At 56.3% G+C, this 21,282-nt stretch overlaps 2 protein-coding genes and 1 long non-coding RNA gene across 7 annotated transcripts; 1 reads left to right on the top strand and 2 right to left on the bottom strand.

Moving 5' to 3' along the window:
- Positions 1-1,605: 1,605 nt before the first annotated feature.
- OVCA2 (OVCA2 serine hydrolase domain containing) lies at positions 1,606-3,069 on the bottom strand. Its single transcript, XM_039253896.1, has 2 exons — positions 2,761-3,069; positions 1,606-2,437 (listed from the first exon to the last, which is right to left on the bottom strand). The coding sequence occupies exons 1-2, from the start codon at positions 2,942-2,944 to the stop codon at positions 1,938-1,940; spliced, it is 684 nt and encodes a 227-aa protein (XP_039109827.1). The 5' UTR covers positions 2,945-3,069; the 3' UTR covers positions 1,606-1,937.
- DPH1 (diphthamide biosynthesis 1) lies at positions 2,353-12,207 on the bottom strand. 5 transcript variants are annotated; one of them, XM_039253880.1, is made up of 13 exons: positions 12,138-12,207; positions 9,948-10,100; positions 9,761-9,824; positions 8,008-8,129; positions 7,421-7,578; positions 7,169-7,290; positions 5,197-5,265; positions 4,660-4,816; positions 4,427-4,527; positions 3,829-3,907; positions 3,411-3,551; positions 3,127-3,240; positions 2,353-2,437 (listed from the first exon to the last, which is right to left on the bottom strand). In XM_039253880.1, exons 1-12 carry the CDS (start codon positions 12,196-12,198, stop codon positions 3,145-3,147), a joined length of 1,323 nt encoding a protein of 440 aa, XP_039109811.1. In that variant the 5' UTR covers positions 12,199-12,207; the 3' UTR covers positions 2,353-2,437; positions 3,127-3,144. The 5 variants fall into 5 exon arrangements, with proteins under 5 accessions (XP_039109811.1, XP_039109794.1, XP_039109798.1 ...); XM_039253863.1 differs by lacking the exon at positions 9,948-10,100 and having other exon boundaries at positions 12,138-12,180; XM_039253867.1 differs by lacking the exons at positions 9,948-10,100; positions 12,138-12,207 and adding an exon at positions 9,417-9,536 and having other exon boundaries at positions 9,761-9,822.
- Positions 12,208-18,095: 5,888 nt separating this feature from the next.
- On the top strand, positions 18,096-20,913 carry LOC120246448. Its single transcript, XR_005532052.1, has 3 exons — positions 18,096-18,178; positions 19,624-19,972; positions 20,660-20,913. It is a non-coding gene; the product is annotated as an uncharacterized LOC120246448 (long non-coding RNA).
- The last annotated feature ends 369 nt before the right edge of the window (positions 20,914-21,282 follow it).

The following is a 21,282-nucleotide window of genomic DNA, read 5'->3' as shown; positions in this document are numbered from 1 at the left end:
TGGTTTTCGAAAGTTGTGTAGCATGGGAATGTCCAGGGACAGTTTGCCAAAATGCAAATTCCTGGGTCTCCGTGATTGACTCCGTAGGTCAGAAGTTGGCCCCAGGAATCTAGGTTTTGACATGATTCTGATGCAAGTGGTCCACAGAGTGTATGTGTGTGTGGGGGGGGGGGGGCGATGACCCCTAACAGACTCTGTTGTTGCTGGAGGACATGACGGTCATATTCTCACTTGTTTCGAACCCGGGGACCACGTGTTCTCCCTCTACCTTGGACATTTTCTGTTCTTGAAGCAGGAGGTGCGGGAGGCAGAATTCTCACACAGAACGTGAGGACTTCTGCTCTACCTCATACTGTCCTCCTCTACCGTCACCCTTCTAATTTTAAGCCCTGGCTAAAAATTCATTCCCCACTATTATCTTGCCCTCTCTCCTCTAGTCCTCAAAATAATTCAAAGTAGCAACCACTGTGTAGCGATTGTCATCATTTTCACAGCTTGGGATGTTCCTAAAGGGGGCAGCCTACAACTGCCAAGGGGTATGTGAGCTCTGAACTGCAGATCCACTGAACCGCTTATTTCCAGAGAAGCCAGGAATCTGATTTGCCTGTGTGAAGTTCCAAAAACCTTAAATATCAAAAATTGAGTATTTTCTAAAATCCTATGGGCCAAATCCAACAGGTAGGAGTAATTCAGTCCATTTCTGAGTCTCCTCCTTTTCCCAACGAAGGGATCCCTTTAAACACCAAGAGCAAGGCAAAGGCAGACTGTGGCAAGGGAGAGCCATCCTCCTATCCCCACTTTCTGCTGTAAAGGTCCTAAATCCAGAAAAACTCCAGTTTTTTCATCTCAGATGTGCTGTATCCCCTAATCCTAATTCCTACTCAATTACTAAACTCCCTGGCAACAACCAACCATGAGAGTTAGATCACGGCCTCCTGTGATCTTCCAGAAAAGGAACGGGCTGGTGAATCTGCAGGCACAGGGCTGAAATCAAGAGTGTAGCATGGACCACAGGTGGCTGCACTGGTCATAGGGCAAATAACGAAGTGGCCCTGGCAGTGACCCAGGAACAACTAACTGTACCCTAGAACTGGTGGGGCTCCTCAGGCCTTAGCTGGATCCTTGAGAGGTAGTATCAGCCCCAGAAACTCTGCAGATGAGGTCAGGTCTGTAAAAGGGTTTCTTCTGTGCAGTCTTGGGCCTCTACCCAAGGTCGAGCACCATCCCACCCTTCAAGCTGGTAGTTCAGAGGGTCTATGGCAGTTTTGGAGGAGAAAGCAGAGAACCCAATATGCCCGAATCTGACAGCACTAGCACACAGCCCTCAGCAGTCAGGGCAGAGGACCCTAACTCAGTGTAGCCCAGGTAGGACCAGGCCAGGGAATCTCTTCCCAAACATCTCAGACGTAAACTCTCCCACCTCAGCCACCAAGGCCTCCTTTCCTTCAGCTTGGCACTTAAGACTTCTACCACGAGCTGGTCCTGAAGACTCACAACTGGAAACACTTCCCTGTTTGGTGCTGCCCTGGAGGTTTTTGGAAGGACAGAAATCCAGACTTCGGTTACAAGACGGGTTTTTCTGTACGAGGAAAAAGATGCTCAAAATCCAAATCACCACTTTATTACGTGGCAGTCACAGTGCCAGCCCCTGCTTTTCCCATGCCACCCTCCACTCATCCAGGGCTCCACTGGCTTTTTTCCTGTTTGAGCATCAGACGCCATGTTTCAGTATCCTGCCCCCTTTTGTCTTGAGTGTAGAGCTGGGCTTACAATAACTTGAGCCTGAAGAACTGATATGTCTCTTAACTGGCGACAGTGAGGAAGGCTACAGCAGCTGAGCTCCGAGGACAGGAGAAAGGCAGAGAGGCTGGAGTACAAAGGCTGCGCCAAGGTCATGTGGGGGTAGGGGGCAGAGGGGCAGAGCCCCTGTTGATCTTTCACTCCGCAAACTGGTCCAAGAACTTGAGGTAGACCTGGCGCTGGGCTGCAGCTGCTGGAATGAAGTGGCCACCAGAGTGGGTGAGGGTGACGGCTCCAGAGAATCGGCTAGCCAGCTGCAAACTTTCCTGAGAGGGGATGACACAGTCAGTGTCCCCGAAAACATGGAGGGAAGGCAGCGACAGGGGGCCCTGGAGGATGGGTTCTTTGAGTCCAAGGCCCTGGGGACAGAAACCAGACACCAGGATGATAAATCTTGGCAAGGGAAAGCGGGGATCCCCCGCTTGGCCGAGGGCACACACAAGGGCTGCTAGCGCGGCCCCCTGGCTGAAACCAAGGAGCCCATCAAAAGGCCCCAGTTTCTTCAGTGCCTGTGCCACGGTTCCCAGGGCTTCCTCCAGACCTCTGCACACTGTGGGGTGGCTCAGGGCGTTGAAAACGTCTGCGTCCTGTTCTGAAAACCACCAGCCTCGAGGCTGCTCCTCCGGAAGGCAGGGCTCTACAGCGATACAGGGGAAAGGATGGGGTTAGGGCAAGCGGGCATCTCGGGGAGAAGAAATGAAAAATGGAGGCACGGAGGATTTGGGAGCGGCAGTAAGGAAAGAGGGGCGGCCGAGGGGAGGGAGGAGGAGAACGGGGTGGCACGGAAAGAGGGGGAAGGCACATCAAGGGGAAGCCCGAGAGGCCGGGAAGGAAGAAATGAAGGGTATGCGCAGAGGGAAGGAGCGAGGCGAGGATACAGCGTGGGGTATGCCGACGGCTGTCGCGGAGACGAGGCCAGAGGGAAGACTCCGTGCATTTCCCCGGGCAGGGCCGTCTCACCGGAGTCTGGCCCGGCACCCTCGGGGCCCGCGGCCCCCGCGACCAGGTGCGGGCCGCTGAGACACACGAGCTCGGCGCGGCCCCGCAGCGCCTTCCTCAGGGCTCCCGTCTTCTCGCGGAAGCCCCGCTCGCTCTGCCGGAAGCCCGCCAGTCCCAACACCCGCAGAGGCCGCCGCGCCGCCATCTTGCCGGGCAACGCGCCAGGGCCCGGAAGCTGACTTTCCCCGAGCGGAAGTCAAGTGTACAAGAGGCGGGACCAAATGCCAGCACCACCCCGAGGGCGGGCCATCGAGCCAGCGGGCGTTCTCAGAACAAGCGGGAGGGGTAAGAGGAGGGGTAAGGCGCGGCCGGAGGAGGGGTGGAGACCTGAGACCTAGCAGGGTCTCACAGGACGAGCGGCGCTCTCTTTTCTTCTCTGCAGCTGCAATCGTCGCAAGCCGCGGCTGGAGTGGGGCGCGTGGGCTCCTCCTGCATTCGCACCTGAGGTCCCAGACTTTGGTCAGGATCTCAGTTCTGCGACGACCTCCACCCTGCTCCCGTGCATTTCCCGTGGTGGCCGCACGGCGGCGGCCTCGGCTCGCGTCGCTAGGGAGGCGGCCAGTGCCAAGGCCGCGCCTTTGGTCTCCTCCCTGCTGGGAGTCCCTGCCTACCTTCTCCTGCGCTGGCCCGCCCAGGGCATGGGGGGGCCGGTTCCGTCCGTGGTTCACTGTCCAGGGCCCCAAGGAGCTGCCAGCATAGAAGTCCATGGGGTACGGCTGCTGCCAAGAAATGTCCCTCAGGGCCACCACTGCCTAGGAGAGGACAACAGGACAGTAATATTTGCCAACTTTTTCTGGGCAGGATTTCTTAATTCGGTCTTCGAGGGCCTATGAACGTCCTATTATCCCCATGCCACAGAAAAGAAATGTGAGGCTCAGAGGGGTTAAGGGACTTGCCCAAGGCCACACAACTAGAAAGTGACTCAGCTGAAACTAAGTGCTGCCCACCCACCCCACTCCAGATCCCTCCCTTGACGGAACCAGGTGCAAAGCCCACTCTATCTCGGGGATTTTCACAACTTGGTGTTACCTCATAGGGTGTAAGCAGCGGCTTGGGGAATGCTGTGCCCCAGTCAATGGAAAGGCGTGGACATGCCACCTGCACCCACCTGGAAAGGGGAGTCAGGTCAGACCCAAGGAGGCGGGTGCTTCCCTTCTCCTGGGTAACATGATGAAAACCATGACTGTGTCCCCAACACACCCAATGAATGTTTACTGTTAATTCTAAAGTAAAGACTGTCACCTGATGCCGTTTAGAATAACACTAGAGCTTTGCTTGTTTTCTCCTGTTTCCTCCAGTGGCTGTGAGCTTTCTGAGGGCAGGACCTGGGCAGCTCCTCTATGATCATATCCCCAGAACCAAATTTAGTTCCGGTATACTGCAGGTGCCAACCACCCCTCAAACACATCTCACACATTAGGATGCTGCAGTTACCTGTGAGCCCCCAAGCCAGAGTGGGGTGACCCATAGCCAAGGGTAGCCCCTGCTGAATGAGTGCTCTGTAAACAGTAAAATGTCACGGAAGCAATCCCCACTGACTCCAGCCTTCAAGGTGTGCTGGGCAGGACTCAGATCTAAGCTTTCTTAGCCAGAGTCATAGCTAGGGAGGTAAGGGGAGGAGACTTACACATCCACCTCAGGAAACAGGCTAAGCTTGCTGGGGAAGATCTCAGAGAGCAGCAGTCTCATGAACGGAAGTCCTAAGGCTTGGAGCCGAGATTCCAGATGCTGTTGGAAGAGGGAGGCCAAGCTCAGATCACCATAATCAAGCAGCCAAGTCTAAATTTCTTAGCCTACTAATTTTCCCAGCTGGGTGTCTAGTCAGTCCCCTCCTCCAGAGGCCATCCCAAGCCCTCTGACCTCCAAAATCTTGGGGCTGCCCTGGCGGCCCAGAGTACCCAGGATAAGGCCCCAGGATTTAGCTGAACGGGCTGTGGCTATGGCTTCTTGGCGGTTGGCCTGCATGCGCTGGTGGTCATAGTGCTCTCTGGATAGGACTTTGCTGTATGGGTCATATCTGGAAAAGAAGCAATCAGGATCACGGTGACAGCCATTCACAGTACATGTTGTACACACAACTCCCCGACCCAGCCCCTTGGTCTGCTGAGCCTTCAGGCTCCATGAGGAACAGAGGGGAGAGCAGAGGTGGTCATTGGAAAGATCAGCCCCACAGCTGGAGTGGGCAAAAGTGGAAGAGGGGTTTGCGATCTCAATGTAAATGCCAGGGGACGGGTGGGTACTGCACAGCAGCAGCCCGGATTCAGGACCCAAGTACTTAGCTCCTCAGGGCTGCTGGCTGTGAAGTGCCAGGAAATGGGGAAGTTTGGGTCCATTGAGGACCTCAGTGGCAGGCAGTCTCACCCCCTCTCTAGCCGGTCAGCCTAGCTCAGCCCATACCGGTAAGTGGGGACATCGGGGTTAGCAATCATGACAGACTCAAGATGGAAGCGGCCGTCTCCAAGATACCTGCAACCGGTAGAAAGGGGACGGTAAGTAGGGGGTGGGACGGGGCGGCAGAAAAGGCAGGCACTGACTTGGAGGTCCAGACTGTGCTCTGTGTGTTTGTGTGTATGTGTACATACTGGCATAAGCCATCATTTCACCTCCTGAGGCCTTGGTGTGTGTGTGTGTGTGTGTGTGTGTGTGTGTGTGTGTGTGTGTGTGTGTGTACACGTACTGGCATAAGCCATCATTTCACCTCCTGAGGCCTTGATTTCCTCACATGCCAAACAAGGAGTTCGAATCGGAGGAGCATAAAGCCCCTCTACTTTGTGTCATGCAGAATCTGAGAAATGCCCCCCTTCTGGGGGAAGAGTAGACAGGCAGCCAAGACCATGGAAAGGCCACTCAGGTGTCCAGAGACCCTAACCTGGAGGGGGCAGGACAGATTCTCTCTCACCCAGCTCAACACAGACCTGGCAAGCAGTACTCAGGGTATCATCTATGCTGTAAATGAGGTTTCAGGGTAGACACTGGCTCTCTCTGCCCAAACTGGCACTCAGGTCCTGTTACTGAGTTGTACCAACCACCGTGATGCCTTTGTGCCTTCCATGTACCAGGCCTGGGCTAAGCATGTGACATGTAGGACTTCACTCAGTCCTATCAAATAATCCTCCAAGCTACCTAGAGTGTCTCTGTCCATTTTATAAGCGATCTAACCGATGTTCAGAGACGTTAGGAACCTTGCCCAAAGTCACACAGCTATTAAGCAATCTATCTGGATGGGGCGCCTGGGTGGCTTAGTCGGTTAAGCGTCCGACTTTCACTTGGGTCATGATCTCGCGGTTCATGGGTTTGAGCCCCGCGTCGGGCTCTGTGCTGACTGCCAGCTCGGAGCCTGGAGCCTGTTTCAGTCTGTGACCCCTCTCTCTCTGGCCCTCCCCTGCTCACGCTTTCTCTCTCTCTCTCTCTCTCCTAGAAATAAAAAAACATTAAAAAAAAAAAAAAAAGCAATCTATCTGGGATTTGACTCTAGGCTTAACCACCAGGACGTATTCAAGCGTGCCCCGGGGAGACACTGTCCTTAAAAGTAGCTTCCCAGGCCACAGAGAAACCAGAGACATAGGACAATCGGCTATGGCAGCTCCTTCCTTCTTGGAGACCACACTGAATTGTGATGAATGGCCAGCACACATAGAGTGTCCCTCCCTCCAAAACACACCTTGAACAAGCTCCCAGGGTAGGAGTCTATGAGCTCAGAAATATGCTGGCACAGGGGGAATGCCCCTTGGAGAGCAGGGCTACTGGGTCTGGGCTGGGGAAGGCCCTGATGTGGGCCTGTCTAGGGGCAGGGGTGTCCTGTGAGGGAGCGGCAAGGCCTGTGGGACCAGCATCTGCAGCCCCAGAGGTGGGGCCGAGTCACGGGAGTGCCCCTCCCTCTTTTCCTGCCATTAGCTAGGAACGGGGCTCCCCTCCCCAGCCCCAGCCGGGGGAGCTGTCGGCTCTGAGGCTGGCTGCATTCACACAACATTAAGCATTTCCATTACCTAAAATAATTAGGCGGCAGGAGACATGCTGCTCCTGCTTGTTAGCTGTCCGGATGCTAAATTAATGGGGCTGCAGCCTGGGCGTGCCCATCCATCTTCTCCAATTATATTCCCAACATTTGTAGCCCCCCTTCACCCCCTCCCCCCATAAGGTCCCCGGATTCCTGCCCCACTCTGGGCCTAGCCTCCTAGTTGGTGGACAGAGTGCCTGAGAGGTAGATAGGAGATGTGAAACCCTATTTAGTCCCCATTTTGCAGGATGACCTTGAGCAAACAGTTAAGGAGCTTTAGACTCAGTTTCCTTTCCTATATGATGAACCTCAAGCACCCTTCTAGGGTACACTTCTCATGTCTCTACAACTGGCCCCCCAGTTTTCACTTACACAACAGCCTGCACCTCTTTGGGCAGGTGGGGGGACGTGCAGCCCAGAATCTCCCCGGGGGACAGGGGCTTGCACTGTGGGACACTCACACGATACTCCGCTTTCAGCTCCTGGGCAGCTGCCTGTAGGGATAATGACGGAAGGGAAGCAAGTGGGTGATGGGGGAAGAGCCAGGGCCAGGTGACCAGCCTGGAGCACCTCACAGGGAACCCCAGGAAGAGTCTGGAGGCTGGCTGCTCTCTGTCCACTTACCTGCAAGGTGGACACAAACTGAATGGTGCTGACCAAGGCAAGGGAGCTGGCTGGGGGGAAGGTGAGGCGGATAGACTCCAGGAAGTGGGTAGTATCTATCCGGATGTCCACAAAGACGTACAGCACCCGGAAGTCTTGGACCGAGGTGTCCATGGGAACTGGGAGGAGGGTAGAGATCAGGAGGCTATTTTGGGGCAGAGGGCCTGCTAGGGCCAAAGCCTCTGAGCGGCCAGCCAGGTCCAGGGACTTCAGCCTAGGGATACAAGGAGGGGATTGGGGGGAGAGGGGTGGAGAGGGGTGTGTGGCAGTCACAGGTCCCTCAGAAGCTCCTTCTCTGTCACTCGGCCAGGGGCCCAGCCTGCTCTGCCACCAACACCCTTTCAAACACCCACATCTGGGACAGCAACATTGTTTCCAAGGCAACCAAATCCAAAGGAAATATCCACCTGCAGTGCAGGAAGGCCAAGGCCATCCCAGAAACCGGGAGGGACCTCCTGCCTGCAAGCAAGACAAGAAGGCCCGGTGACGGGGGATTAGCATGCAGTCCTGCCCCTCTGCCTCCCTGCCAGAACCCTGGCCCACCGTACCCAGGCAGCTGTGACCATAGTGCACCAGGAAGTCCGCTCCCAGGGCCCTCGCAGTAAAGTCATCCACACAGCAGGCCCCATACGTCACATCACCCATCACCATCGCTTCGGCCTCTGTGAACCTGGGGGGTGGGGTGGGGTGCCAGGGGGAACAATGAGCCCAATGAGCCGGTGACACAAGGGTGGGGTGGGACAGAGACCTCCCCCTGTGGGGCTACCTCAAGGCCCAGCTCTTCTCTCCCTACCCCCCATAATCACTTGGGCTGGCAGCTGCCACTTCTGCCAACAGAGAGTAGGAGGGGCCCAGCTGCCACATCCCCCAGTCCTGGCAGCAGCTCCTGGAACCGGGACCGTACGAGGATGGTCTCTGCGGCACCCGCTTCCTCAGTCCCAGCTCAGGCTGCAACGAGGACCCCCACCCCTGCGGTGGGCATGCACGGGGTCAAACACAGACCTCTGCTGCCCTGACTCATCCCACCCGAGCAGTGAGTGTGTACACACGTGCACAGGCGCCCACTCCCAAGCCCTGACACTGGTGCGCGTGGGCACGCATGCATGGGGACACACAGCCTCCCTGTCACCCAGAGCCCCTACTACCCCCCCACCCTTAGTTAGGGCCCTCTGTGCCCAGGGTGGGGGCCCATGAACAGCCCCCCCACAGCACATGGCACCACCCACACACCTCATGCGTCAGAAAGAGTGGGCTCTGGCCAGCACATTGCCATAAGATCTGCTGCCAGGCCTGAATCACGGGGGACAGGGGTGGGGGGGGAAGACCCTGTACTCCCCAAATCCTCCAAGCGGATGGAAACGGAGGACCAGTTCTTCCCTGACAGACCCACCCCGGGGGGCCTGGGGCCTGGGGGGGGTGGTTGGTGACCACAGTCTCCCTTTTCCCTCCTGGAGGTGTGGTGGGGAAAGCTGAGCTGCTGTCAGTCAGCATCCGTCCCTCCTCCCCCTTCCCCAAATCAGTCTGTGCACAGAAGATTATTCAACTCCTTAAAATGCAGCCCAGGCTTCTGAGTCAGCCAGAGCACTTAATTTTTTATAGATTAAAATGTATGCAAATTGGCCTGAGCCCCAGAGAGCATCCCCAAGGGGCAAGAGGGTGGGAGCTGGGAAGTGAGTCTGTGGCAGCAGGATGAGAAGCGGGGTGGGGGAGGGCAGCAGCAGGGAAGTGGGAGGTTCCCATCACGAGATGACCTCCCCTTTCCCCATTCCCCCTCCCTGTTCCAATGCCGGTTCCAGATGGCTGAGCACTCCCCACCCCCCACCCCCAAGGGTGTCTCATTGTAAAGAAGAAACTGAGATGGAGGGAAGAGGAACTAAATACCATCTCTTAGACATTTCTCCCACCCCAAGCCCCTCTTTGCCCTACTCTCCCAAGTGTGCCAGAGAAAAAGGTTCACCCTGGCTACACAACTGAGCTCATTCCGGGTCGGCACTGAGGTTCTTAGGTTCCTCTTCAGGCCCCGCCACCTGCTCTGGGCTCAGCTTTGAAGATACTGGAATCGACTCTGTCCTCCCCCCTAAATATTTTAGGCAAAGAGAGTTATGTGGACGAACCAGGCAGGACAGGCTGGGATCTCAGCAGGCTGGAAGTTAAGTTTTGGTTTTCCCTTTGTGTGTACGTGGTTATGGGAGAGGACAGGATAAGGTGGAGGTCCAGAAGGGAAAAATGTTAACAGGCAGAGCTGTAACAGGCACTGGGAAGATCTTGGGTCAGCTTCTTCTCCAGTGCCCAGGGCCTCACCTTTCCAAGATATCCACAATGGTGCAGGCAAAGAGGAGAAGGCCTTCAGGCATTTGCAAGGCCACTGAAAGACAAGAGCAGAGACATGAGAGCAGAGGGCTGGGAAAACGGTGGGATGGCGCTACTGCCCCTGCCTGAGCCAGGCAACCCTAACACCCCTACCCCAACTCAAAGCTTGTGGGCTCACCCTTCTTGGCCCCGGCCTGTTGAATCCTCCAGATGGTCTTGGGAATCTCAAAGTTATAGTTGGAAGGCAGGACTTGAATGGCTGCCTGCAGCTGGGAGTTGTTCAGGATCTCAGGAGGGATCTGATTGGCCAAGCGGCCCCGAGGGGCTCGACCTAGGAGGATGCAAGGCCTGAGTTGGCCCCTGGCCTAAAACAGAGCCAGACCCAGCTAAGTGAACACCACCAAGTTTCAGGCCCAGATCCCAGAGGCCAAGAGGGGCTGGTCCGGCCTTCTTCCCCACTGAATTCATTTTGAAGCTGGAAAGACAACCCACTAAGCAAGGAGGAGAGCTGCATAATTAGTTTCCAGGTTGAGAGATTACTGGGGATCAGCGACTTAAGCCCATGAATGGGGCGTGGGTCACGCCTTACCTCTGGAGAAGAGGTGATACCAGGAGACTGAACTGAGGGACAAACAGAAAAAAGTCCACACAACTGCTCCTTGATAAAGAACACCTCTGAGGGAGAGCCTAGCCAGCCCCACCACCCTGGGAAAATGTCTCTCTTCCCCCAGTCCCTGAGAACACCTTGAAATTCTGAGGTCCTAAATATGAGATGTATAAGCAAACTGTTATAAGAACTATTTTAAAAGACTGCCCTCTTTTTTTTTAAGTTTATTTACTTATTTTGAGAGAGAGCTCACAAGCCAGCAGAATCCCAAGACGTCCCAAAAGACTGCCCTCTTTACTCATGTTGCACCGACTCGGTCTACACTAATGAATTCCTACACTCTTCCCTCTCCTCATTTAAAAGAGAAATAAACGGGGCGCCCGGGGGTCTCAATCAGTTGAGCATCCGACTCTCGATTTTGGTTCAGGTCATGATCCCAGGAATCAAGCCCCACATCTGGTTCAGCGATGAGCATAGGGCCTGCTTAGGATTCTCTCCCTCTGCCCCTCTTGGGCGCTCTCTCTTAAAAAAACAAATAAATAAAATAGTAACAGATTAGATTTTTTTAAAAAGGGAAACAAACACTGAACATTTAACTGACTTAACAAGTTCCTTAGTCCCACTGTTCCACTCCAGGAAAGATGGAAAGAACATACTTTAGTTAGGACTGGGGGCAAACAGCTAAGGACAGAGAAGTGATTTCGCCCTTTAGGGGCCAGTAGTACAGTGGGTGCAAATGCAGGTGTACAAATTACAACCCTTTGATTAAAGAAGAAGACACTGTAGCCCGTAGCAAAATTTCCCTTAATGTGCATCCTACTCTCCACAATTCAATATAGCTCAACCCCTATTATATCTTTAGGAACAAGATAGTTTGGGAATGGGACGAGGAAGGCAAGAAATTTATGGAACGACTATTTATTGAACCTGTACTTTGTGTGAGAACTTCTACTAGGGCTCTTTACTACAGTGGGAGGGTTTCCCCTAGACATGACCCTTCACCCTCTGCCTGTGGATGGATAGTGGTAGTGATGATGGTGCCGTGGAAAATTAGCATGGCAGGCTGGGATCCTGAGACCAGATGTGAATGTTACCACTGCCATCATTTCTACTCAGTTGTTTCAAAGGCCTTGGAACAACCATACCAGAACCCCGGGCCCCTCACAAAAGCTCCTCTGACAGGCCCAAGTCCCTTGCGGTCTTAGGGGTGTGGGAACTGCTGGCCTTAGTAGCTCAATTAGTCCCCTGGACTAGTAGGCTCCTCCTCCTTTGTCACGTGTCTGTATCTTTTGTTTACATCAGAATTCTCCGGTAGACAGAGATTCTTGAGGGCAGGGCTGTCGTCTAGTCCCTGCATTCAATGGGCCCTCAGTGAGTGCCTGGTGAACGAAACCAGCCTCTTTCCTGAAAGCACTGCCTGAGGGCCCACTTGCAACGCGCCAGGTTCTTTTCCTGACGGGTCCGCCTTATCCGTGAGTCCTCCAGAACCTGTCTGCCCACCAGGGCAGGAGGGCCGCGTTTCCAGCTTGAGGACTACCAGCTCCTAAGGAGGGCTGCTCCCGATCGAGCCCGAAGGCTGCAAAAAGAAAGACCGGTCTCTCTGGGCTCCAGCGAAATCCGCCGGACCGAGTGACCGCGGGGCCTTCCGGGTCTGGCGGAGAAAGGCCGCCGCTGTTAGAGGGGGCTGGTTCTGTCTCTAACTTGAGGGCCCTAACCTGGGTTAGGTTAGAGGTCTTGCGGCCGCAGAGTCGCAGCACCCACCTCTGCCAGGGCCGCTTCGGCCGCCCGGCTCCGCCGCCACCGACTCCACCAGCGCCGCCATCACTGGCCTGCCCACGTGGAGACCAAAAAGGCAGCGCTGGAGGAACGCGGAGAGCTCAGACCTTGCGATCGACCGCCGATCGCTAGCGAGGGGCGGGAATTTGCTGGGCGGGGACCAGGAAGGAGATGACAGGGGGCGGGGCCAGCGCAAATCCGTCTCTGCCGGGAAGGGGGCCACTCCAGAACCCCTAGCAGTCCGGGACCACGGAGGTTGTGCTCTCCCGGTTGTTCAGTCTTCTCCGCTCAGCTCCTGGCCCGCCCGACCTAGCACTCCCAGGCCAGTGCTCCCCTATTTGCCGACTCCTTGCCCGAATTCTACAGGCCAAGTCTTGTGAATGGGAACACCCCCCCCCCCCGCGCCCCAAGTCTCCCTTCTGCCCCTCTCCCAGTCTCCTCTCCTGGTAAGCAATGGAGGCCATGGTAAAGGCCACGTTCTCTATCTCAAAGGACCCACTGCCCAAACAATACAGAACTCAGCTCCACTCAGCCCAGCTCTAAGTTGAGTCCTGATGCTGATTTCAGGAGCACCAGCGTGTGCTTACCTTTAGAACGGAGTGTGGAAGTTTCCCATATGCAAAACTGCTACCAAGGGAAGACCCCAAACACCAGGGTGCTTTCCTGGGGCAGGGAGATGTCCAAGGATTCGAACTGCCTATACCGTTTGGATTCTGGCCAACATTTACTCTGCCTAGGCTGCCCCCCCAGGCCTAGATAGTCTTTCTCTGGATTGGGTCTGGGCCCCTCTGATCCCAAAGAGAAGGCAGAGCAGCCAGTGAGGCAGCCTTGACCTTTGGAAGAAGCAGAGTACCTGCAGGACTGGCCTTCAGCAAGGTCTGCCCCGGAGAGCAAATGTTCCCCCAGAGCTATTTGCCCATCCAGCCCTCTAGCACCATCTTCCCCTCTTGGTGGTGGTGACATGAGCACGGCTGGCCCTTTAAGGTAGCTCTGTGGCCTCGGGCTCCCCTGGAGGCCCTCCTTGCTTGGAAACTCCTAATTAAGGTGCATGGAGAAGTGAAAAACAAGCAGCCAGGGACAGGCCCTGCCTGGGAGGCTGCCCAGAGAAAAGGGATATATGGGCTGGCTGAGAGTGAGCAGCCAAGGGAAGGACCAGAAGGGGTCAATACTCTGCCCCTCAGGCCACTGACCAATGCCCGTAGGACAGTTATAGCTTTGGACAGGACCACGGGTCTCAGGAACACCCGTCTTGCCTTGATAAGAGTCCAGGCCAGACTTTCCTTGGTTCTTTGGACCCCCAAGGTGCAAGATCTCAATTCCAGGGACCCCCTGAGTCCAGCCCTTCTCCCTTCAGAACGAAGCCCCAGCCTATGGACAGCTTTAGTTCTGGCTGCAGCTGTGAGTTTGGCGAGGGGGAGAGGAGGCAGGTGGGGATGGACTCCAGCAGAGTAGTGGCTTCTCCCTAGCATGCCACCCCTTAGGGCCTTTCCCTAGGCAGAGGTGGGGGCCTGCTGCTGATGGAAGGCCCCCATCCTCTTACCACACTGCCCAAAGCCTCAGCGCTGAATGAGCTGCCCTGGTGCCCATTAGGAAACCAGGTGATGTCTAGGGGAACTAACATGTCTCCCAAGATACTGCAGGGAAGGACACTGAGGGCTGCCACTCAGCTTGGGCTGAGAACACCTCCATCTGTTTGTGGGGGGTCTCCCTGCCTGAGTTACTCAGCAGTCTGAGTAATTACTGCCTGACAAGAAGGCGGGCACAGTGCACCCCCACGTTACACCACAACACCCGCCTACAGTCACCCCCACCCCCTGGCTGGACTCCAAAGCAGCACCCAGCCCTCCTGAGGCCCGAAATAACTCTGCTTCTCACACTCACGCCCAGCCCCAGCCAACTTTGCCTGAGAAGCTAGAGTTTGTGGGGCAAGGGGGTTATGGGGAGGCAGCTCATGGAGTTGGAAGGAGGATTAGCATACCCTGATTCAGGCCTACACTTTGGCACTGATCTGCTTTGTGACATTGAGCAAGTTGTTCAGATTTCCTGGGCTTCAGTTAACTCATGGAGAGCCTCTGCAGTGCCCAGTGCCATCAAGTTCAGCTTTAATGTCTGCCTCACAGGGCTGACGCAGGGTGTGGAGTCAGCCCAGCTCTGCAGCTGGTCAAAGCTAAGAAACTAGCTCACCTTCAATTCATCCCAAGATGGACCAATCTTATTTTTTTTTTAAGTTTGAGAGAGAGTGAGTGAGAGAGAGTGCGCACGCACATGTGAGCAGAGAAGGGACAGAGAGAGAGAATCCCAAGCAGGTTCCACACCATCAGTGTGGAGCCCAACGCAGGGCTCGAACTCACAAACTGTGAGATTATGACCTGAGCCGAAGCCAAGAGTCAGACGCTTAACTGACTGAGCCATCCAAGGGACCCCCAAGATGGGCCAATCTTCTCAATCTTCAGAACAAAGTTACTTTTTCACTACCATGCATTTGCACATTCTTTTCTGCCTGGAATGTCCCTTTTCCTTCTCAGCCCTCAAGACCCAACCTAAATGGCATCTCTTTAGTGAAGACTTCCTTGATGATCCACTGCCTTACACAGCTAGCTGAGCCCCCTCCCACACTTGGTGTCTCCTCGTCATATTCTAAGATGGCTTGTGGGTCTTTCTTCCTTTTTTTTTTTTAAATTTATTTCTGAGAGAGACAGCGTAAGCAGGGCAGGATCAGAGAGAGAGGTAGACACAGAATCTGAAGCAGGCTCCAGGCTCTGAGCTAGCTGTCAGCACAGTACCTGATGCAGGGCTCAAACCCACGAACCGTGAGATCATGAACGGAGCTGAAGTCAGACGCTTAACTGACTGAGCCACCCAGGTGCCCCTGTGGGTCTTTCTTCCTAAACTATGCCATAAGCTCTGGAAGTCCATACCTACGTAGTTAGTTCAAATCCAGAGCCTCAGTGCCATTGAATCCATATATGAGTGAATGAATGATACTGGCCTTCTTTTGAACCTATCATAGCAAGTTTTTCTGCATGGAATCATAACTCATTCTCACTTCAGTTCACTCTCTCAGACATCACCTGCTCAAAGGAGCGTTCCCTGACACCCTCATACCAGTTCTGTACTATACCCTGCTTTTCTTCCAAGCACTGTCTCATCTCGAGTTTTTTCATTTGCTCCCTATTAACTATAAACTCCACAAAGGCAGAGACCTTGTCTTTTCCATTGGCTGCATCCCTAGGAATAGTAGTGTCCCACAGGATAGACCCTCAATAAACGTGTATTGAAGGAGTGACTCTTTTTCCTTTTCCAGGACCCCTCTTATCCCAGGCCAGTAGGGGGTGCCGCCTCCACCCAGGATCTCTCCTGGCCTGAACCTTCTCAGCTCAACTCAACTGGCCCCCTGCGGGGCCGGCTTTCTAGGCGGTGCCTCTACCATTTTTCAGGAAGCCCCGGGCGGGGTCTGTGCAGACTGAAGGAGATCAGAGAACCCCCTAGGCGGGGATAGCTCACTTGAGCCCCACTTTGGTTCTTCCCTCTCTCTAGGATTTGCAGCTGGGCCTCCCTGAATGCTTGCTGCATGGACTAGACCAGCCCGGAGGTTCGCCACACCTCCCGCCGCCAAAAGAATAGTATCCTGGGACGCGGGATGGGAGGCGGCTGGGTCCGCCCGAGCTGTCCTGGCCGAGGAGGAGCCGTCGAGCCTGCGAGAAGCAAGCGGAGCCGGCTAGAGAGGACATGGGCGGGGGTGCAGACTCGTGATTGGGGTCTCAGGGCGGTTGTCCTCCTGTCCCAGCGGGTGGGCAGAGCGCACGGTTCCAGCCGCCTCTCTCGGTGACCTCCAGCCGGGAAGGGCGAGCGGGCGGGGGTTGGGCTGCGGGTGCGCGCTCCGGGAAGCCCGCGGGGCTCGGGAGGGGTTTTCGAGGGACCCGACGGCCGGCCCGGGGGCTGGGGCAGGTACTTGGATGGACGCGGGCCAAGGATCGTCCCCGGGGGCGGGCGCTGCGAAAACACCTTGGGAGGCGGCGCCGCGCGGCTGAGCGCCGCTGCCCTGGGAATAGGACGGCGCTCGGCACCGCGAGCTGAGAGCACTTTCATAAATTTTGTATGGGAGGCGCTCCGTGAGCGGGGGCGGGGAGCGGAGCGAGAGGGAGGGAGCTAGCGAGCGAGCGAGCGAGCGAGGGAGGGAAGGAGGGAGAGAGGGAGGAGAAAAGGTGGGGGAAGCCGGGGGGTTGGGGGGAGGAAGGGAGGCGCCCCGCTCCGCCGATCACCGGGTCCTGCAAACGCGCGCCGGGCGCTTTCCCCGGAGCTTGGCGGTGCGTGCGAGCGCCCTTTTGCAGCAGCCGCGGCGGCGGCGGCGGCCCGAGGGGGCGGAGAGGAGGGGGCCGCAGCCCGGCGGCCGGGCGGCCGGGGGGCGTCGTCCCCCCTCAAAACCGCCTGCAAAGAGCTCGGGGCTGCAGAGGCAGGCCGCCGGCTCCGCGGAGCAAGCCGCTTGTCCCGGAGCTGAACGAGCGCGCCGGGCTGCCAGGCAGCGAGCGCCGCGGTTGCTAGTGGGCGCCGGTGCCCTGGGCGCGGGGCTCGGGCTCACCATGCCCCTGAGGGGCCTGGCTGCCGGGCACAAGCGGATCCCCGGTTTGCCCCCGCCTCGACGCGCTCGGATTAGCTGCAGCCGGCGCCCAAGGATTTGAATCCGGACTCCAGGAGGGAGCGCGCCTAGGCCGACCTCGGAGTGGCGGCCCCACGGCCAACATGCTTCGCAAAGGTGAGTTGGAGCTGAAGGGGCAAGTTGGAGTTGAGTGTGTTCGGGGCAGAGCCGCGAGGCCGGGAGCCGCCCCAGAGCTCCCCGGCGCCCGGGCTCCTAGCCGGGGAAGCAGCCGCTGGCGGGCTGGCGGGCTTTGCGGGGACGCACCTACGGAGGGGTTGCTGCTGGGGCTCAGCCCCTGTCGGTGACCGGTTGCGAGACACGGGGTTTGCTCCATGGATCAAGCGGCCAGGCCTAGGGATCTGGCTCAGCGAGGTCATTTCGAGACCACGCTGAGCTGCCCGCGATGGAAGGGGAGGTGGCCTTCTGGGACCTTTGCTTTGCCATTATAAAGTTTTGCAGTTGCAGGCTCCATCCCCTGCGCGGGCACATGCTGCCAGTTCTGCCGCTTTGGAGGTGCCGGGTGTAGCCCGCGCCCCAGTGCGGCCAGCGGTCAGTCACCGCGGGCCCGGGTGCTCACTGCGAGCCCTAACTGCTCAGGCGGGGCCCGGACGCGGGCACCTTCCCTGCAGTCCTGCTTTGGGCCTCAGGGATGGGCTCTGGGTACCCAGCAGCCGAGGGAAGGTGGCCAGCGCCTGATGTCCGGTTCTTCAAACTTTCCTCTCTGACTGGAGCAAAGACATGCGAAGGCGGGGGGCGCGCGGGCGGCGTGCGCGGCCGATGCCAGGCTCAACTTGAGGAGAGCTGGCCCCGCGCGACCGCCGAACCACGACCCTCCCTCTCGCTCCGCCGCCCGGCTCATTGCAGAGCGTTGCAAAGTTGGCGCGGGTGCTGGGGAAGTCCCGCCGCGCCCCCACGTGGCTGCCGCGCGGGGAGCTGTCCCCAGGGCCCAGGGAGGGCAGGTGACCACGCCGTGAGCCCGCAAGCCCCGTCTCCAGCCACCCCGGCTTCTGCGTCTGCCTCCCTCCCTTCCCAGGTCCGGGCGAACCGCGGCGCTCCGCTGGGACCCTCCGGTCCCTGGACCCGGCCGGGTGACCGGCGAGTCGCGGCGCCTGGGTCTGGCAGCCGGGGCCCTGCGGGAGCCGGCTGAGGCGGGAGCTCAGGTAGCTGAGGGGCCTGATCCCTGCGCTCAGCGCTCCTGCCTTAATCCGCCCCTGTTTCCATGGCAACAGACCGAGGTGTCGTAAGCACTGGATTCTGACCTCACAGTAGGATGGGAAAGGAGAAAACGGGCAGGGGGAGGTGGCGGAGGAATGGGAAGCGAAGCCCCAAGATGGGCGGAGGGGAGCAGGTGCGGGGGGCATGGAAGAGAGCCCACAAGCAGGTGGGACAGGTGGGTGAAGAAACCACACCTTCGCTGGTGGCAGTAAAGGCTCTGTGGTGGTCCCGGCTTGCTCAGGCCTACCGGGAAGCCTGGGTTGCCCCATTGTGTCAGTAGTCACAAACTTGTGTGTGACTTGTGCCCTCCACGTGGGCCTGGGCAGTGCGGGGGAAATGCTGGCTGCCTTGTACTGTGGTGTGGGAAAAGTCTCTGCGGCTCTTTGGAGAAACCACTTTACTGCTACACCCGGTTCCTTTTCCCTGCAGAAAAGGACTAAAAGTCCTTTCAGCAGCTAGCGGTGCCGGCCTGAGTGTCTGCACACAGAGGGTGCTTTTTAGAGACCAGAGCAGAAACCCGGGTCTGAGAAGCTTCGGCCTGGAGGGTGCAGACTTGCCCTGGCGCATAAGGCCTCCCAGGCAGTTTTAAAAAGCCGCCATGTCCGGGTTGCCTGGTTTGTGATGGAGATAATAGAGGGGAACTGACATCTCATTTTTGTTGTGGCCTGTTGTCTTTTGGCAGTTTATATTTTAAAGTGAGCCACAAAGCAGCCCGTGCACTTTATTTATATGGCTTAGGTGCCCAGGGAGGCTCGAGTAGCCTCCGGGAGCCTGTCTCTCCCATCCAGAGACCCGACCTGGAATGAGCCCAGTGCATCCTGGGGGCCACTCCCGGTGGCAGAGGCTCACTTACCCCGCTCAAGAGGTGGCCAGTGGAGGCTTGGCAGTCATGTGTGTTCACCACTCGGGCTATTTTTCCCTTCCTGCATGGCTTGGTTGATGAGAGAGGTCCTTCCAACAAAGAGGTTTCCACCTGGATTGGGGGGTGGGGGGAACAGAGCAGAAAAACCTTTTGATGGGCTATGCTCGGCTCCAGTGGTCTGCAGCCTTCTGCTGGGACATTGTGCGGGCAAAAGACTTTTATTTTGGTCCTTTGCTGGGCATTCTTCTCTCTCTGTCCCTGATTGTGATCACTAGGACTTGTTTCTTTTGCACACATGTATAAGACACTCAGATGCTCTGTGTGGGTTCTAGGTGTGTGCTGAAAGCCAAAGGTATGCCTGAGGCCAATGCCAAGGGAGGTGGCCATTGAAGTTTTTGTTTCTCGAATTGTTCCCTAGAGCTCCAAGCAAAATGTTACAGGATGGGTTCAGACGATTGTTGCAGTCTCCCTGCCTATCAGCGGCAGAGCCCTGCATGGGCCCTGGACCTGAGGGAGTTTTACAGTCCGGATTTGGGAAGGGGTTTGAGAAAAGAAAGAGCAGCCATCCCTAGGTCCTGGGGGTAGGGCGGAAGAGAAAAACCCTCTTGTCTGTAAAGGGCTGGGCTCATGGTCTTGACAGTGGAGTGCTTTGTGGATTTAGGAGGCTCGGTGGTCTGAAGCCCCAGAGGAGGAAGGCGGCGAGTGCAGGCATTAGGTCATGAGGGTCATTGCTCTGATTTCTGATTGTCCTATTACAGCAAGGTGGCTCCCGTCTCCTGGTAGGACATTTTAGCAATCACACGTGCTGCCTTGTGTCCCTTAAGGAGAGGACTCTACTGGCCACAGCCCCACCTCTGTGAACCAGAACAGCCTGAGTCGTCACTGGATCCTGCTGCTGACAGTGCTGGTAGCTGAAGGCTTCAGCAGCTGCCTGGCCTCTTTTCCATCTCCTGGCCTACCCTGGCAGAACCAGGGATATAAAACGCAAGCTTCTGGTCAGAGATGAGAGGCAAGCAGAGCAAGCCAGGCCCCGAGCCACCCAGCACCATCCAGAAAGAAGGAGCAGCCTGCTGGGGGTTTTGTTTTGCCAGAAGTGGCCTGCTTAAGGTCAGGATCTATGGTTTTCATTTTTAGAGCTCTAAAAACAGAATGCAAATCAACAGCCTCGGGGCTAATAAAGAACCTATCCTTAAAGTTTTTGTCTTGTTAAGCAAGGAAATAGAGTGCCAAATAGGCTTTGTTAAGTGGCAGTCTAATTAATAATTTAAAATCGTGTAGCTGTCTTTCATTAGAATTTATCTGTACATCAACCACAAAATCAGTCAAACACACTCATTTATAAGTTAATGCCATCTTTGAATAATTCAGCAAGAGCTAGATTAAGGTCTCCAATCCAGTAAGATGCATTTTGTTCTTTTGGTTCCCATAGCCTGATGGCCTGGCCTGGTGGCAGGATTGGGTCTCCTTTGTGTGAAGAAGAAGGGGAGGCGGAGGAAGGGACCATGGGGTGGTCAGGGCTTCGTTCGTTTGAACGCAGAGGTTCCCCAGGCGACCTGAGAGTCTCCGCGGGGCCAGGTGTAAGCAGGCCCCATCTCTTGGAGGTGTCCACACTGTGGCCCTCTTTAGCTCTAATCCAGAGGAGAAGGGAGGAGTGTTCCACAGACAGCCAAGACACTTTCCTTTCCGCTGCAGAGGAAGTGTAGACGGGAAATACAAGAGCCCTGCTGCAGAGGGTTGAGATATGAGGCTGTTGTATCCCAAATCTCAGTGCAGAAATGGAATTTGTCTTCCCAGCCCAATCCTGTCCCGCCCAGGGGACGCAGCCTGGTGGACCCAATGTGACCAGAACAGCTTCTATCATTGGGAGCCTCTGGACTGCTTCTCTCCTCAAAGCTCCTGGTCCTCATGCCAGAAAAGAGAAGCCAAGAGGAAGAATTTTAGGGGAGCACCCGGACGCATCAACAGAAGAAGAGAGGCAGGGAGAGCTGCTAAATAAAGCCCATGCATGCATTTTCTCACCCGTAGCCAGAATAAAAGCAAGGAAAGCAGTGCATTGTTTCCCTTGTGAGCTCCCACCACACAGAAAATGTGTTTTGGTTCGATTCCTGTCATGCCGATGCGTGGCCAAAGCCTCACTGCAGCTCTCAGGTCCATTTTCGACAGACAAACTGTTCTGAACCCAAACTTGCAGGATGGGCACACTGGCTTCTGCACCGCAGGAAGGAATCCTGGAGCCTGCGGTCTCCGTCTCGGGCTGCTGCTCCTGAGCCCCTGAGCCCTCTGGAGGGTTCAAGGGCACTATTTATGGACACCGGGTAGATAACTGGAGCAGACGGTGGACTTGACACCAGGAGAGGTTCTTGGCCAGGTTTGAAAAGGGGAAGTCTTGTTAGGAAGAGGAAAAGGCAGGGGAAAGG

This window comes from Hyaena hyaena, unplaced genomic scaffold (genome assembly GCF_003009895.1).
Source record: "Hyaena hyaena isolate Hyena2069 unplaced genomic scaffold, ASM300989v1 scaffold_10, whole genome shotgun sequence".
Taxonomy (NCBI): domain Eukaryota; kingdom Metazoa; phylum Chordata; class Mammalia; order Carnivora; family Hyaenidae; genus Hyaena; species Hyaena hyaena.
This window is presented reverse-complemented; position numbering and strand designations above follow the sequence as displayed.